The sequence below is a fragment of the Seriola lalandi genome, unplaced genomic scaffold (genome assembly GCF_002814215.2).
Source record: "Seriola lalandi dorsalis isolate HSWRI2012SDOR001 ecotype SW California unplaced genomic scaffold, Sedor1 jcf7180002054566, whole genome shotgun sequence".
NCBI lineage: Eukaryota > Metazoa > Chordata > Actinopteri > Carangiformes > Carangidae > Seriola > Seriola lalandi.
This window is the reverse complement of record NW_019525119.1, coordinates 576,203-590,580: the sequence shown is the minus strand read 5'-3', so window position 1 is coordinate 590,580 and position 14,378 is coordinate 576,203. Positions and strand designations below refer to the sequence as shown.

Here is a 14,378-nt window from a genome sequence, read left to right as displayed (position 1 = left end):
TAAAAACTTCTACAATGAATAGCTGAAGACAGATTCGCTCTGATTGCTTCGTCATTCATCAAGCTGCCCCATACGTAAAATCAGGAAAGGCTATAAGAGGAGGTGAAAGTACTTCTGCACTCAATAATACTGGTGTGTTTTTCAGCGAGCGATGCCCGGCGTTGTGCCTCCAGGATAACCAGCATCCTGCCGGAGCTGTTTCTGGCAAGTGCCTCAAATTAATATCTGGCAGGGCTCCTACAAGACTCTATTTCACTGCAAAACCCAAAGTCAGCCCGAAGCTCCACAATATATCCTTCATTAAATGACTATTTTGGCAAGTTGGGGAGACACAACCACAAAATGGTAGTAAGAATATGGAGAAAAAAAAGTTATAAACACCGAAAAGTAGAGTGAAGCAGCAGAGCAGAGACTTGAAATATTGACGTCAAGGTGCTCTCAGCCTGACTTTTAAGAGTTATGGGAGGCCCAGATCTTGGGTTGCATTACGCTGAGAGAAGACTCATTGCAGACTAATCTAAACATTACGTAAGAGCTGTCCTGACAAGTTTAGAGGGCAGATGTGACTGTTTACACAGATGCTGTGAGATGATAGAAATAGACAGAATAAGAAGAGAGATGGAAGATAGGCTGAAGGTGGTGGATAAAAAAATGATAAGCTTACAATTGACAGTTGGAAAATAACTTAATTTGTATAAAAGCAGGTGGAGGTCTTGTGGCATTGAAATTTGAATCAAAATGTGTTGATTGACATGCATTTTACCTGCTCAAAAATGAAGTGTTTGGATAACTCAGAGAATCTGAAGATTTGTCCATAAATCACTGGCTGCCAGTGCACTTTGGAGGAAAGGGCATTTGGTTGTCCAACTGTAAATATCTGTCCCTTGTGACACAGTACAACAATGCCTTGTGCCGTATGAGGAAGAATTTAGAGGAAAACTTCATACGTGACTTCATTGTGTTGGAGATCCTGGCATTGTGGAAGAAATTATGTTTGCTCTACCCACAGCACATACTGACTACACTGCTATTGTTTGAGTAAAATGCAGCTCTCTGGAGTGCGGTTCAAACCTCCAGAGAATGGAGAAGAACTTTTGAAATAATAACCTATGGCGGCAATCAGACTGAAAGCATGAAAAACACGAACCACACTTTTTTTGCTGCGCTAGTTATGTAGCACGCCTCCTACTGGGTAATCATTCCTGGGCTACCACAGAAAAACAATACGGGATGTTGCAGATTAAAGCTGGAGTGGGTTCAAATCCAAAGTCGTACGTTGTAAAACCAGTCTCTATAAACAAAACATACAACAATGTGAAAAATAGAAGAGGAATGTACAATAGATTCTCAGAGCGGGTCGTGCCACATTCTAGCCAACTTGACATGTCTGTCATCAAACTGTGGGGCTGAGTGTCAGGCTTAGGTCAGCAAATTTAACATTTTGGTCAAGTTACCAAGCAACAAAAACCACTGTTGGATTTTGAAACCAATGTAGATGTTACAGCAGTGACAATTCCTCTAAATACAGCTAGTGGCCAACTCCACAACTTCAGACTCCACTCACTTCTAGTCAGTACAGATATGACCACAAACCCAATTCTCACCAGCAACAGAAAATCTATGGGTTTTTTTCTGCAATAAGGAAAATAGAAATGACTGAATAATTATTTTTATTGACTGTGCCATTGTCGTAGACTTTCCCATATTATATTCAACAAGTGCTAAGCCAGAGTGGTTGCCATGATGCGACCCTCTTTTTTACACCTTTGGCAGTTTAACAGACACATGAAATGAAGCCGAAATCATACATTTCCATGACCATGACAATGACAAACATAGAACTTGTGAGACTATTACATTTAAGTCTGGAAGAGAAATCCTAAGGACTTGACCGCTTGTTGGTCCGTTAACCTTTCTGGGGCCAGAGACAGGTCAAAGTCACTGTATCCAGTGAAATTTCTCTACGTCAGTAAATTGAGCAGCAGTAATTTCATACTGACATTTGTGGTTCCAAGGGGATGTAATCTAATGACTTTGGTGGTCCCCTGACATTTCCAAGTAGGTTCATGGTTGAAGGTAAAAATCTGACATGAACTCTTATGCCAACATTCCTGTCCACCTAAGGATGCACTGTAATAACATTTTTGATCCCCTGACTTTTCCTCTAGTCCTCTATTCTCATCAGCCTCAGCTGTACTTTGTGTTTAGTGCTAATGAGCAAATGTTAGCATGCTTACATGCTTAAGATGCTGATGATCAACATTACCTGATAAAATTATGGCTATTTTAGCATGCTGGTGTTGGCATTGATCTCAAAGCACCAGTGTACCTACGTCCAGCCTCACGCTGCGGACTCTTAGCCACATCTTCTGTAAGTGGCAGAGGCCTACAACTCCAAATGGTATTATCAACATATCTGATATGCATTTTCTATGAGGATGTTCTATTTACATGAGTACATTTTCCTATGTCTTATAACAATAATAAAAATAAGAATAATCAAGTTTGTTTTCAAAGCACCTTTCAAAACCAATGTCACAAAGTGCTTTACACACAACAACAAAAAAGTTACATGATGCTTTTACAGGCCATTAGATTGATATCTGAAATGTGCAGCTTATAAACCATAAAAAGATGTCACACAAAAACATTCAAATTATCTAAAGGTTAAGCAATGAAAATTAGATTTAAGAAGTGAAAAGAAGATAGTGATTTGGTGAGTCTGAGCTCCAGAGCTTAGGTGCCCTAACATCAAAAGCACGATCTCCTCTGGTCTTAAATCTTAGAACGGTTAAATTAGCCAGTCATTGCATCCCGCAGCCTGACACAAAGGGGGCAATCTAAAGACCACAGAGGTGACTGTGACAAAGTAAAGTAAGTGGTAAGGTGTCACAGACATAAGTCTCAGCACTGTAGGAAACTGTTGCTCACACCGACAAAAATTACTGGACTATAAAAGGTCATGAGCAACATTCATGTTCTTCTAAGTGAGAGATACAGCATTGTATTTCTCATCAGTGAGATAAGGTTCGTAGGGTAGTTTGAGGCAGTATATGACATCATTCAGAGCCTTAAGTGAATTGATATGATACACTGATAGTGCACAGACATTTCGTGCATTCACCTCTGTAGCTGTTTTCTTGGTTATTCTCTCTCTCTCTCTCTCTCTCTCCCTCTCTATTTTTCCAGTCTAACGGCTGTAAATTACTGGGTGTTTGGCTGTATTTGAGTCTCATTCCAATCAATCTGACAGATACATGTAGGCCTACCGAGTCTTTGTGTTCTGAGATTGAACTTGTCAGCACTTTCTTAAAAGGTAAATCCCCCTTACTCACGATTCTGACAAGCACTGTCTAGAAAGGCATGCTGGGAGAAAGAGTGGAAAATCCCAGAGTATGGGCACAGCACGGCAAGTATTAGTGGATAGTCAGTGTAATTTGAATGGATAAAATTTTGGCTCAAAACAATGACAATTAAATTCAAACAACATCATGCATATCTGAGAACTGCAATATTTTTAGATACACATGGGGAGCAAGAGAAACTTACCTGCAGATGCCAGGCAACATATTGCAAGAAGTAACACAGGAATGGGGGATCTTCTAGCCATTTTGTTATTATCCTGCAGCTTCCAGTGTGAGGAAGGTAAGTGAACAGGCCTTTCTCCTGCTTTCCACAAGGATTTCCCTCTCTGTGAAGCGGCCTACAGGAAGTCAGCTTCAAGCTCCAGCTGCAAAGTGAACAAAAGTACAGAAAGTCAACCAGAAGAAGTATGTTGTATTTGAGCATGGCCAAACAGCAGGGGACTGGGCTCTGCTTAATATACGCAGTGTGCATGATGCGATGAGAATGAGCAGTTTGGAGACCAGGGGATTAATCCGGGAGGGTTAATTGGGGGTCATTTATGCTTCGTGGCGCACACACCTTTCCCGTGCCCACGGCTGGTGAGAGCGTAGGATGGCTGACTGACTTTCTGGGTGTGAAACACTCAGGAACATGCCACAGGTTATTAACACACTTTAACTGAGAGCATCAGGAAACACTGGATGCTCCAGTGGGGTCTTGAGTAAGCAGCTTAGTACCACCAAGCTAATCAGCATGACCTCGCCTCAAGCTTTAATTTTAGTAATCTAACCACAAACATTGACTGCCATGACAGCAAAAAAAAAAAAAATCATGTACTATTATACAGTAAGCATGTCCCACATTTTTGCACTCTACAGAGTTCATCTTAACCAACAAAAAATAATAGACAAGGCAAGTTTATTTATATAGCATCATTCAGACACAAGACAATTCAAAGTGCACAGTTACAGAGGAAATTTAAATACATTACAAATAAAACATTTAGATGACATTAAGGTTGCATTTAATAAATAAAACATATTTTAAAAGGAAATGTTAAGATTGCATAAAATCAGGTAAGAAACCTTCTCTTTAAGACGAGAACTTTTCATTTTCACCTAAGTGTGAACTAAATAAATTGAACATGCAAAATATAAAGTGCGAGTGACTCTAATCTGGAGTCAAACTGAAGTCTCCCCCTACATTCTCCGTGAATGTTTGACTTGTGCAATATCTGTGTGGGGGTGGCCACTGTTTGTTATATCACAGGCAGTCAACCAGATGAGGACTGATGTTGGTAGCCATCGCTATGTCCGATCTGTGATTCGAGGATACAGGCCTGTTGCTGTTAGCTTTGTAAGTCATTTACCATCTCCACATCTGCACCCAAGAAGGAGAGATTGCTAACGCTAGCTAGACCCCCTCCTTTCTATTATGTTGAACAAATATACTGAGTAGGGGGTGACACAGCATGAACAAAAAGTAACATCTTGTGAGAAGCAGTGCTTATTTTAACCAGCTAGGCTAACTACCTTCCACTTCCCGAGTGAAAGACAAACTGAACAGCACGACAAGTCCTCCCAAATGCTGCATGTTGGAAAGATGTCTTAAATTTCTCTAACCAACAATATGTACCATGCTGAAAAAAGGGAAAAAATATGTCTTGTATCAACATTCGTAGGCTATATATGGTTATCACATGCTCCAGTTAGTGGCTCACCACGGAAGTTGTCAGCACGTCTCCTAGCAACACCACCCCCCAGATATCAGTCACCTGCTGCCACAGGGAAAAACCCACCTGGAGGATTTTTCCATACACAACAGCTGCACTAACATGACAGTTTATATAAAGTGACCAGTATTCAAATTTTTGTTCATTATAACTGTAGAAAATGTATTGCATTATCCCAAGAGTTCATATGCAGGTATATAGAATTAAATGACTGTTGTCCTGATCAGAATTCATTGTTTTGCATTGGTCATTTTTTTCCACATTCTTCTATTAAGTTTTTCATGATTTGGCAGCAAAAACATCAGAGAAATCCAGGTATTACAGCCCAACCAATACATCAATAAAATTTATCTGCAATAAGCCAATATCGGTTTATATATTTGTGCGCCAATGTATCATTCTAGCTCTAATAACAATTATGTTGATTTTTGCCATTTATGTACTACTCTATACAGACATAATAATTTTGATTAGATGGGTTGGATTTGAAGGTCATTAATTTTAGACACGACCATTAGAAATGTATCCTGAACCTTTACAAAGAAAATATGCCAGTAGGTAAAATGATTAAAGTCGCTATTAACCTAAAATAAAAGCAATATATTCATTTAATTTTCTTGGTTACCACACTTCAAAAAGCTTTACAACAAAGAGGAAAGACATCAGATAGAAAAATATCATTACAATTGCATCAAAGCAGTGAGTTGTGAGGATCAGACAGGAGAAGTTGAGGAGTTTCACAACTTTGGAGCAGCAAAGCAGATTAGGAACACATACAATAGTTATTCTGACACTCTGCATTAAAACTAACTGTACATTTATGGCCTGTAGATTCTAAAACAATGCAAGAGCTTCTCCTTTCTGATCATCAGGACCTGTGTTTTTCAAATGTTGAATCAAGGTTTAAAAGTGGATTATTGAAAGATTAAACTGGCACCAATTTATCTCATTCATTTCATTTCAAACTGTGTGTTTTTTCCTCCAATTCTGGATGGTTATCAGGCACGTTCTGCAGCCACAAGCAAAACATTTTTTAGAAAGATGCGGTTCACAGACAAAGTTATGCAAACTGCTTCTCTGAGTGATATCTGATACTTTATGACAACAAAAACTGTAACTGTAAGTCTAATGTCAGACCCATGTGTTGAAGGTGCTGTGACAGGAATTGCATATGTTCACAGTTTAAAGGCTGGGTGACTAGTAAAGAACCACGTTGAAGAAACAGATGTGCACCTTTGTGACTCATGCAGAGGGTTTATGGGAAGTGATGCACAAAGCACTAAGGTGCATTGCTCTGTAGTGCAAGCAGCTTGCACAGGACAAAAGGGCCTTTCACTGAGTGGCAGCTGCTGGGGCTGGGAAGTCATTTTGGAGGATCATGACAAATATTACACTTTCAGCTACTGAAGGAGAGCCAGTGCCCTCTGTTTGATATATGGCCCTCTTTGACATTCATCTCCTCACTGACTAATCAAAGGTAAACTGTGCTGCAATACCCAGACCAGTGCAAAGGAAGGTGACTTTCAGGAGTGAAACAAAACATCATCTAATTCTTCTGATGCATATCAGGCTGTTCAGATTAAGGTCAAAGATTTAAGGAGCTAAAAGGAAACACTTACTTATTATATTCAAAGATTTACCCAGAGACTTTTCAAACTTGTTTTGGGATGAGTGTAGTGGTTTTACACAAAAAGCCCCATGCCATGGTCCTGGTTTTGTTGCAGCAACAACTCAAATCACCTCATGTGACTTCTCTTCAACCCTGACCGTCTAAGCTGAACAACTATTCACCCAAAGAAGATCTGGAAAGTACATCAGAGCATGTAGACCCCCAGACTGAAAATACTGCACATTACTGAAACCAAGCTACATTCTTGTGGTCACTTCAGTGTTAAAGGCCTGGCTTGTATCTGTGTCATCACATATGCATACAATGCAGTTAAAGTGTTGTGATATCCAGAGGGCATATACTATGTTTTCATAATCACAAAGCCATAAGTGAAGAGAGCAGCAGCACAAAAGGCTGAGGCAGTGACTGTATTACAAAAAGCATCATGTGGTGCATGAGTAAGATGTAAAGACTTATTAATCTGACACCAGTGTGCTTCATACAGTAAGTCATCTAGATGTTCACGGGTCAGATGAACTGGGCCTCTTTCTGTGTGAATGCGTACCGGCTCATACTGGCAAACCACCAAACTTCTCACCCCTTCCATCACAAAAGTGCAGCTCTGAATGACTGATTACAAGTCTTTTCTCACAGCCGTATTTCTCACAGAGCTACAGACTCTGACCACACACAATTCAGCACACAGCAACACCTTCAGGGCTGATACGCTGCAAACATCCCACTCTGAGTTCAGACCCTGACAGCTGTGCATGGTGTGCACATTTGCAATCTGAGTTCCCTGCATACTGTATAATTAGGATTAACCATAAAACAAATGGTGAAACCAGTTTGTATTAGTCATAGTGCTGCATTTTTGACACTTCAGATCCTGTTAAGTCCATCAAATACCATGTTGTAACAGGCAAGTTTTAGTATTGATATCCAATTTCTTAAATTAGAGCTAAAACAATTACTGACTAATTTTGTTATTTGACAAAATCATAATCTGTAACTATTTTGATAACTGTTTAATCTTGTCAGTCATGTATTAGGCAAAAATGACCATCATTCACTGGTTCTAGTTTTTCAAATGTGAGGATTTACTGCTATTCTCTGTTTTGTATCATTGTAAATTGAACATCTCCGGCTAGTGGACAGTTGCTGGGACAAAATAACACATTTTAAGACGTTACTTTGGGCTCTAAGAAACTACGATGGGAGTTTCAAATTTAGTTTTTTGATACTTCATAGACTAAACAATTAATCTAGAAATAATTGTAAGATCAAGTTATAGTAAAACTAACTGCAGCCCTCACTTGATCAAATCGGTCAAATGTTTCATCACATACATCCCTGGACAGGCCATTCAGAGTTAATCAAACTTTCAATCAATGCTGGTAAAATGCTATGAATACAAACAAGTGCAGATTCCATGTAAGATACAGGACCAATCTAATTAATGCAGATCAATAATCTGTCTGATAGCTGTGCTAATGAATCACATTTATCTACACTCTGCTGATTCCACAACTATTACAACCTCATCCTGTCACAGCATCACTGACTAACATTCACAATACACAACAACCCACCAGTTTAATTACAGGCAGCTCCTATTGCCATGTGCACAAATAAACGAATTCCTGTAAACTTACTAAGTTTTAACGTAAAATATTGCAGTTGTGCCTCCACTGTCAGTCACGTTTCATCCCACAGGAGCGTCTGTACTGCCCGTTAACTGAGAGGGGACAGCGTACACACGGAATCATGCTGCTGAAGGAGTTACCTCTGTTAGCTGGAAGCACTCTCTGTTTACCTGTGTGTCACGTTTAACTCTCATTTTTTTTCTGTTAAAACATGGCCTCAACACGAGCAACCGTTAGCTAACAGCTCGTAGCTTCAAGGAAAGGAAGGATAGCTGCATGTCAACGGCTCAACAGACAGATGTTGAGCTGGATTTATGGGCGGTTAAGTAAACACTAGCTAGCTGGAAAAGATTTTTTTTTTTTTACTCAATTCACAGGTTGGTTTAGGAGAATGACAGTCATTTGATAAGCAATACTCTTCCAGAAACAAGATAACTGGCGACTTTTCACAGCGTTAGCCTTTGAAAACGAGCGGACGTACCATGCAGAGTCTCCCGAAAATGTGAGTAAACTTGGTAGAAGTTTGAAGGCGCTCTGGTAGATGCGGATATCAGAGTCGTTCTCCTCTCGGCTGGACATTCACACCATTCCGTTGTTTTGGAGGAGAGAGAGAAAAAGAAGAAACAGTTGTGGACGAAGCCAGTTCACCAAAGTGTAGATAAACAGCCCCTCTCTCAAAGTTTTTAACAGTTCACTACTATCTATCTCCCCTCTTACTAAGAGCTTCATTTAGGGGCGGGGCTTCGAGGAAGGAGGCTGAGCCGTGCGAGAGATGGGTCCGTTGCAGAGCTTCCCAAAGTGGGGTCCCTGCTGTAGGGTCAGGAGCTCCTTGACGCACTTGGCTTTTCTTATAGATTTTAGTTCAAATCATGGAATTGAAATGTGTCAGCATTAACAGCACAGACAGGTGTGCAATTCTTATTAGTATTGTATCAGGTTGCTACAAGCCAGCCTTATCACATGAGGGTCCATGGAGTGGTCCCTATCTATATGGGGATCCAGGATGCCAGATTATTGAAATGTCTGGCTAAATTAGTTAGGGTCTTGTTACTAATCATAGCTCACTTAAATGCCGCACCTAATGCTGTTTGAGGTGTTTTTTATTTGACTTGAAGACAATGTTCCTTTATGCTTATTGAACGTTTTACTCTTATTTGACAGGTGTTGTTACCAAATACTTTGTAGATTCAGACATTACAAAACCCATTACTTTATAAAATATGATGCATTGTTATGCTTTAAAGTACAGTATTTAAACAATATGTACAGTATATAAAGTTATTCAAATGCGTCAACCAGATAGAACAATTAGTTGTACACATTAATGCATAATAGGTAAGGTAATAAGTTTACAGTAAACAATCTTAAAGTGAGTATATTGCATAAAAGAGTAGGCTTCTACTACTTTTGCTTAAATTTGGAATGCAAGAGTTTTACATACAATGTAAATGTGACTAGTATTATTTATTATCTGATAACTTTTTTTCACCACTTAACTGACTAACTGTGTTATGTGTGAAAAGGCAGAGATCAATGGCTTGCTTAAGGACAGTTAATGTAAAAACAGGGGGCTGAAAACTGACAGTTCTAGGTTGGAGTCTGTTCCAGCAAGCAATGGATGAGAGGCAGGACAACCAGTCTATCACAGGGACCTTACAAACATACAACAAAAATCCACACCCATGTTAATCTGCAGGAAAGTTATAGCCTCCATTTCTACATGTCCTAACCTACATGTCTCTGGAACGTGGGAGGAAACAAGAGCAGCAGCCTGGTGGATTTGAACTCAGGTTGTCATTGCTGTGAGCCAAACAGAGCCTGCTACCAAAATCTTACACAGTCAATACAAACATCTTTGGCATTACCATAACAGCCAGCTGTGCTTACTGCAGACTGGTTTGCATTGCACCATTTCAGCCATGTGCAACCTTTTGATTTCCCAGCAACATCTTTATGTAGACCAGTGGAGAGGCTGAGATTAAATACTAATGGGAAGCAAGTATGTTAAACCAGACAGTTATAATGTTTAATTATTGAAATAGGCCAAACCTCTTGCTAATAACATTAAACTGATCTGTTGCTGCGAAAAATCCACAAAGATGACTGGAAAGAACCTGTTTTGCCCTTTTCATTTAATTATTAATACATTAATATTATTAATACACATATATTTATGTGTGTATTAATTAATAATGCATTAATATACAATTTGTATTTGTTTGTTTATGGAATAATTGTTCACTTTTCCTTATGTGGTTGTTTTTTGTTGTGGTAATGGGATATCTTATCTCAATATACAGTGGTCAAAGGCAGGGAAGAAGTCACCAAATCTTCACAGGAGCTAAAACAGGGACATTCATATTAGAAGAGAGGAGAGAGGAGATGAGAGGAGAGGAAGTGTATATGATGGTGACACACATGCCATTGTTGTGATTTCTAATGACACAGTATGGACCTTCATACAGTATTTTGCTACTGCAAGGTTCCAGGGCAAGACACCAAAGACAATGATTTACCATGATCACTATCAGTATAATACTATACATTCTGATTTCAAGAAGAGGAAGAGTTGGGAGTAACTTGTTTTTCATTTTAAGCTCTTTATTGTCATCATAATCTCACAAGACCAGATGTTAGATATGTAATCACGATACACATCAATTATATATTTGGCTTCTCAGCCATTCCCACATTTAAATTTTAGTTGGCTTCCAACATTAGGATGTAAAATATTTTTTACAGCTCTCAGAAGACATTTTTGTCACATCCTTTCATTTCAGCACCCCACAGCCCCCAAATCACAAGCACTAAACTGCACGCAGAATGATTTCTGTGTGTGAAATTTCTCGTACCGTCCTGAACAAACACTGCATTGCTTTGCTGTGATATCAGACTTCCAGTGCAAAGGAGATGCTGTGTGACTGGGTACAACATAAATGTCAACATCGTGATTTACCACTAATGAGATGGCACCTGTGAAAAGAGGGAAGGAAACTTTTGTTGTGGAAAACACACAAAAACACACTGATGTGCTGCTTTTGAGAGTTGACAAGGAAACGCTCAAAGGGATCAAATTATTTTACATCTCATACATATGCATGTCTCCAATAAAGAGTTCCACTTTGTTTATTTACACTGTGTTAGGGTTGTGAATACAGCTGAGATGAAGGGGAATAGAAAGCGTAACAGTGCATCAAAAATACCTGCAATCTGAAGCATCATCACATTGCATTATAACTCGAGTCCTTGGGTTTGTATTGACCCAGTTGATTGCACTAGTTGTCAAATCCAACCATGCTCTGTCAGAGATAGCATGCTACTGTCAGTGCAAACGCCACCAAGTGTTACTGTATAAATGATCTCAGTATTAGATTGTTTCAGAGACAATAAAGATGCTGCATTTAGACAAATTTGTCTTATATAAGTGTCATTTTTGCAAGAATGTGTTCATCTCTGTTGTTTTATGTAAAGGTTATGTGTCACTGCATTTACATAGAGGTCAAGCATTGAGTAAGTATATATTCTTTATTTGTTTTTTGTGTACTCTTCTCTTTTAGTGGTATGAAACTTTCATAGATAAATGAATCAATGTATCATCTATATACCATGCACTAACCTATTAACTTCAATAAACAATGCATGAGAGAAAATAGTAAGAAATGCCAACTTATAAACTGCAAAGTGACCATATAGCCATTTATGCTGTAGTTCCATTTGACTGAACTCTTGGTAAGCAAAAACAGAAAGGAAGCACGGCCCGTTCCATAAGAAAACACATGCAGCCATACAATCTTTAAATGATAAATCAGCCAAGCTTACATCTTGTGGTAACAACTGACTAATATGCTTTGTTACACTTGCTAATATAGTTAATACCAGTACAAAAATGTTGTCACTAGATTCAATAGTATTGTGCTGTTTCACAGACTTGTTAAAATTTATGGCTTTCACAGTAGATCAGATAGACTGTCATCATGACTGCTAGTAAACATGAGGAGACATTGTACAGCCAATGGAATTAATTAAATACTAAAAGATCCAGAACGCTTGATGCCTGCTATATATGTTGTAACTGCTTTACATGTTTATTTGACTTTGAGTCAGGTTGCAGTGGTCTTGAAAAGAAGAACTTCTCATCGCAGTGGGATTCCCCCTTTGCTTTGTCTCTTTTCGAGTAATGTCTTTGGGACACTCTAAATATTTGATTTGGGCAGGGATTGTTTTTGGACTGCTGCTGACTTGAGTTGCAGGGAGTTATCAGATGGACGGAACAACGAGGGATCCGCTGCCTCATACTTTCACAATCGCATGAAGGCCACAAAAAAAGGCAAGCCCAATGTTAAAACTTTATTCCAGCTGGCTCTTGGTACCACAGCCATGACTGTAAATGGACCTAGGACAGTTTCTCACATGTTCTCACTTTGACTTCAAAATACCTACCAGTAGCAGGAAAGACAAGATGATTTTCATTGTTGTACAGTGTTCTTTTTTTTGTAATACTGAGTTTTACGCCCTAAATCATTGCAGAAACACATCTGAATCCTATCTAAATGTGGGCTTTCCTTTTACTTAATTTAAAAAACCAAACCACATGCCACTGGACCACTCCAAACAACCTTAGTTATCAGACTCCCCATCTGTTACTAACAACATATGGGGCACATTACGCATAAACCTAGTAGGTGGTTAATAACAGATTCCTGTGTGCATCAAGTATTGCAGCCCCTGTTTATTGCAGCTTTCAATAAAAATAGTAAATTTTGAAAGTACATTTTTAATAGTCAGACCTGTCCGTCAGCGCTTATCCTACCTGCTTTCAACGTATGTACACACAAATTTAGGCTTTCAAGTGCCTTCATGTGCACTGTACAGTGAGAGTAGTAGTGAATTCACAATTCAGCACATTATGCTTCCAGTAAACTGAAGAGTAAAATTGGAAGATATCCATCCCAAACAACCCACGCCCAGTGCAATGCAATCATTTGCTAAACACAAATATGTGGTTTCTGTTGCCCTCTTATGGATGATTTAGATCAAGGTTATCCTCAGACAGATAAACCTACTTTGCACATTTCTTATTCCATCTTCTTCATTATAGAATTCAGACGATTAAAGTGTACACATTATTATTAGTAGTAGGAGCAGCAGCTGTTCAGTGTTCAGATATGTCACATCAAGTAGTATTATCACAATGTAGAAATGTTCTGTATTCAACAGTAAATGTAAAAACGTATTAGCAGAAACATGTACCTACCAGTATGGAAGTAACTGGTCCTAGTTGCTAATTTTTGTGTTTTCATATATTTAATTAACAGACTAAATATGACTGATGTGCTACGTAGCTGTTCAAGGTGGAAGTATTTCTACCTACTTTATTTACTGTTGGACTTTTTAATGTAATTTCATAAGATCATTATAGATTTTATATGTAAAATCTTAATCTGAAAAGTAACAAGTAACGAGAGCTGTTGAACGTAATGGAGTAAAAAGTACAAAATGTACCTCCGAAAATGTAGTAAAGTGGATGTACCTCTGAAAATGTAGTAAAGTGGATGCATATGGTAACATATAATCGGCACACTCAAATTGTAAGTATAGCACCGGTGTAAATGTGCTTAGTTACATTCCACCACTAAATAGAAGAAGTAGTATATGTCAACTTTGCTAGTGCCCTTGTTTTCAGGAGTTTATATTTACTCATTCAAAAACAAATATTCCTTGTTACTCCTCACATTTGAAACATCAGGGGGCAGAACCTTTTCCTCTATGACCTCCTCCCTTCTGAACAAGCTTCCTGCCATTGTCAGGGGAACAGACACTGTGTCAGTATTTATGGTCTGATTCAAAACTCATTTAGGACATCTGACAACCTGACTAACCGCCCGTTCCTTTCCCTTTCTAAACCTCCCTGGAATTTGCCTTTTGTATACCGCCTACTTTGTACACTGCCATGTTGTACTTGTGCCTCATCTCCTCGAATTTATAATTTCTGCTCTCCAACTCCAGATTTGCATAATTATTTTACTGCTTTCTTACAGTATGACTC

General features: G+C 38.8%; 1 protein-coding gene across 1 annotated transcript in view; it reads right to left on the bottom strand.

Moving 5' to 3' along the window:
- tgfbr3 (transforming growth factor, beta receptor III) overlaps positions 1–9,060 on the bottom strand; it is a 72,132-nt gene extending 63,072 nt beyond the window's left edge. The window contains exons 1-2 of the mRNA XM_023416495.2: positions 8,814–9,060; positions 3,550–3,730 (exon numbers count right to left, since the gene is read on the bottom strand). Coding sequence (XP_023272263.1) covers positions 3,550–3,610 — 61 coding nt within the window. The 5' untranslated portion in view covers positions 3,611–3,730; positions 8,814–9,060. The remainder of the gene's footprint in view (positions 1–3,549; positions 3,731–8,813) is intronic.
- Between the last annotated feature and the right edge of the window lie 5,318 nt (positions 9,061–14,378).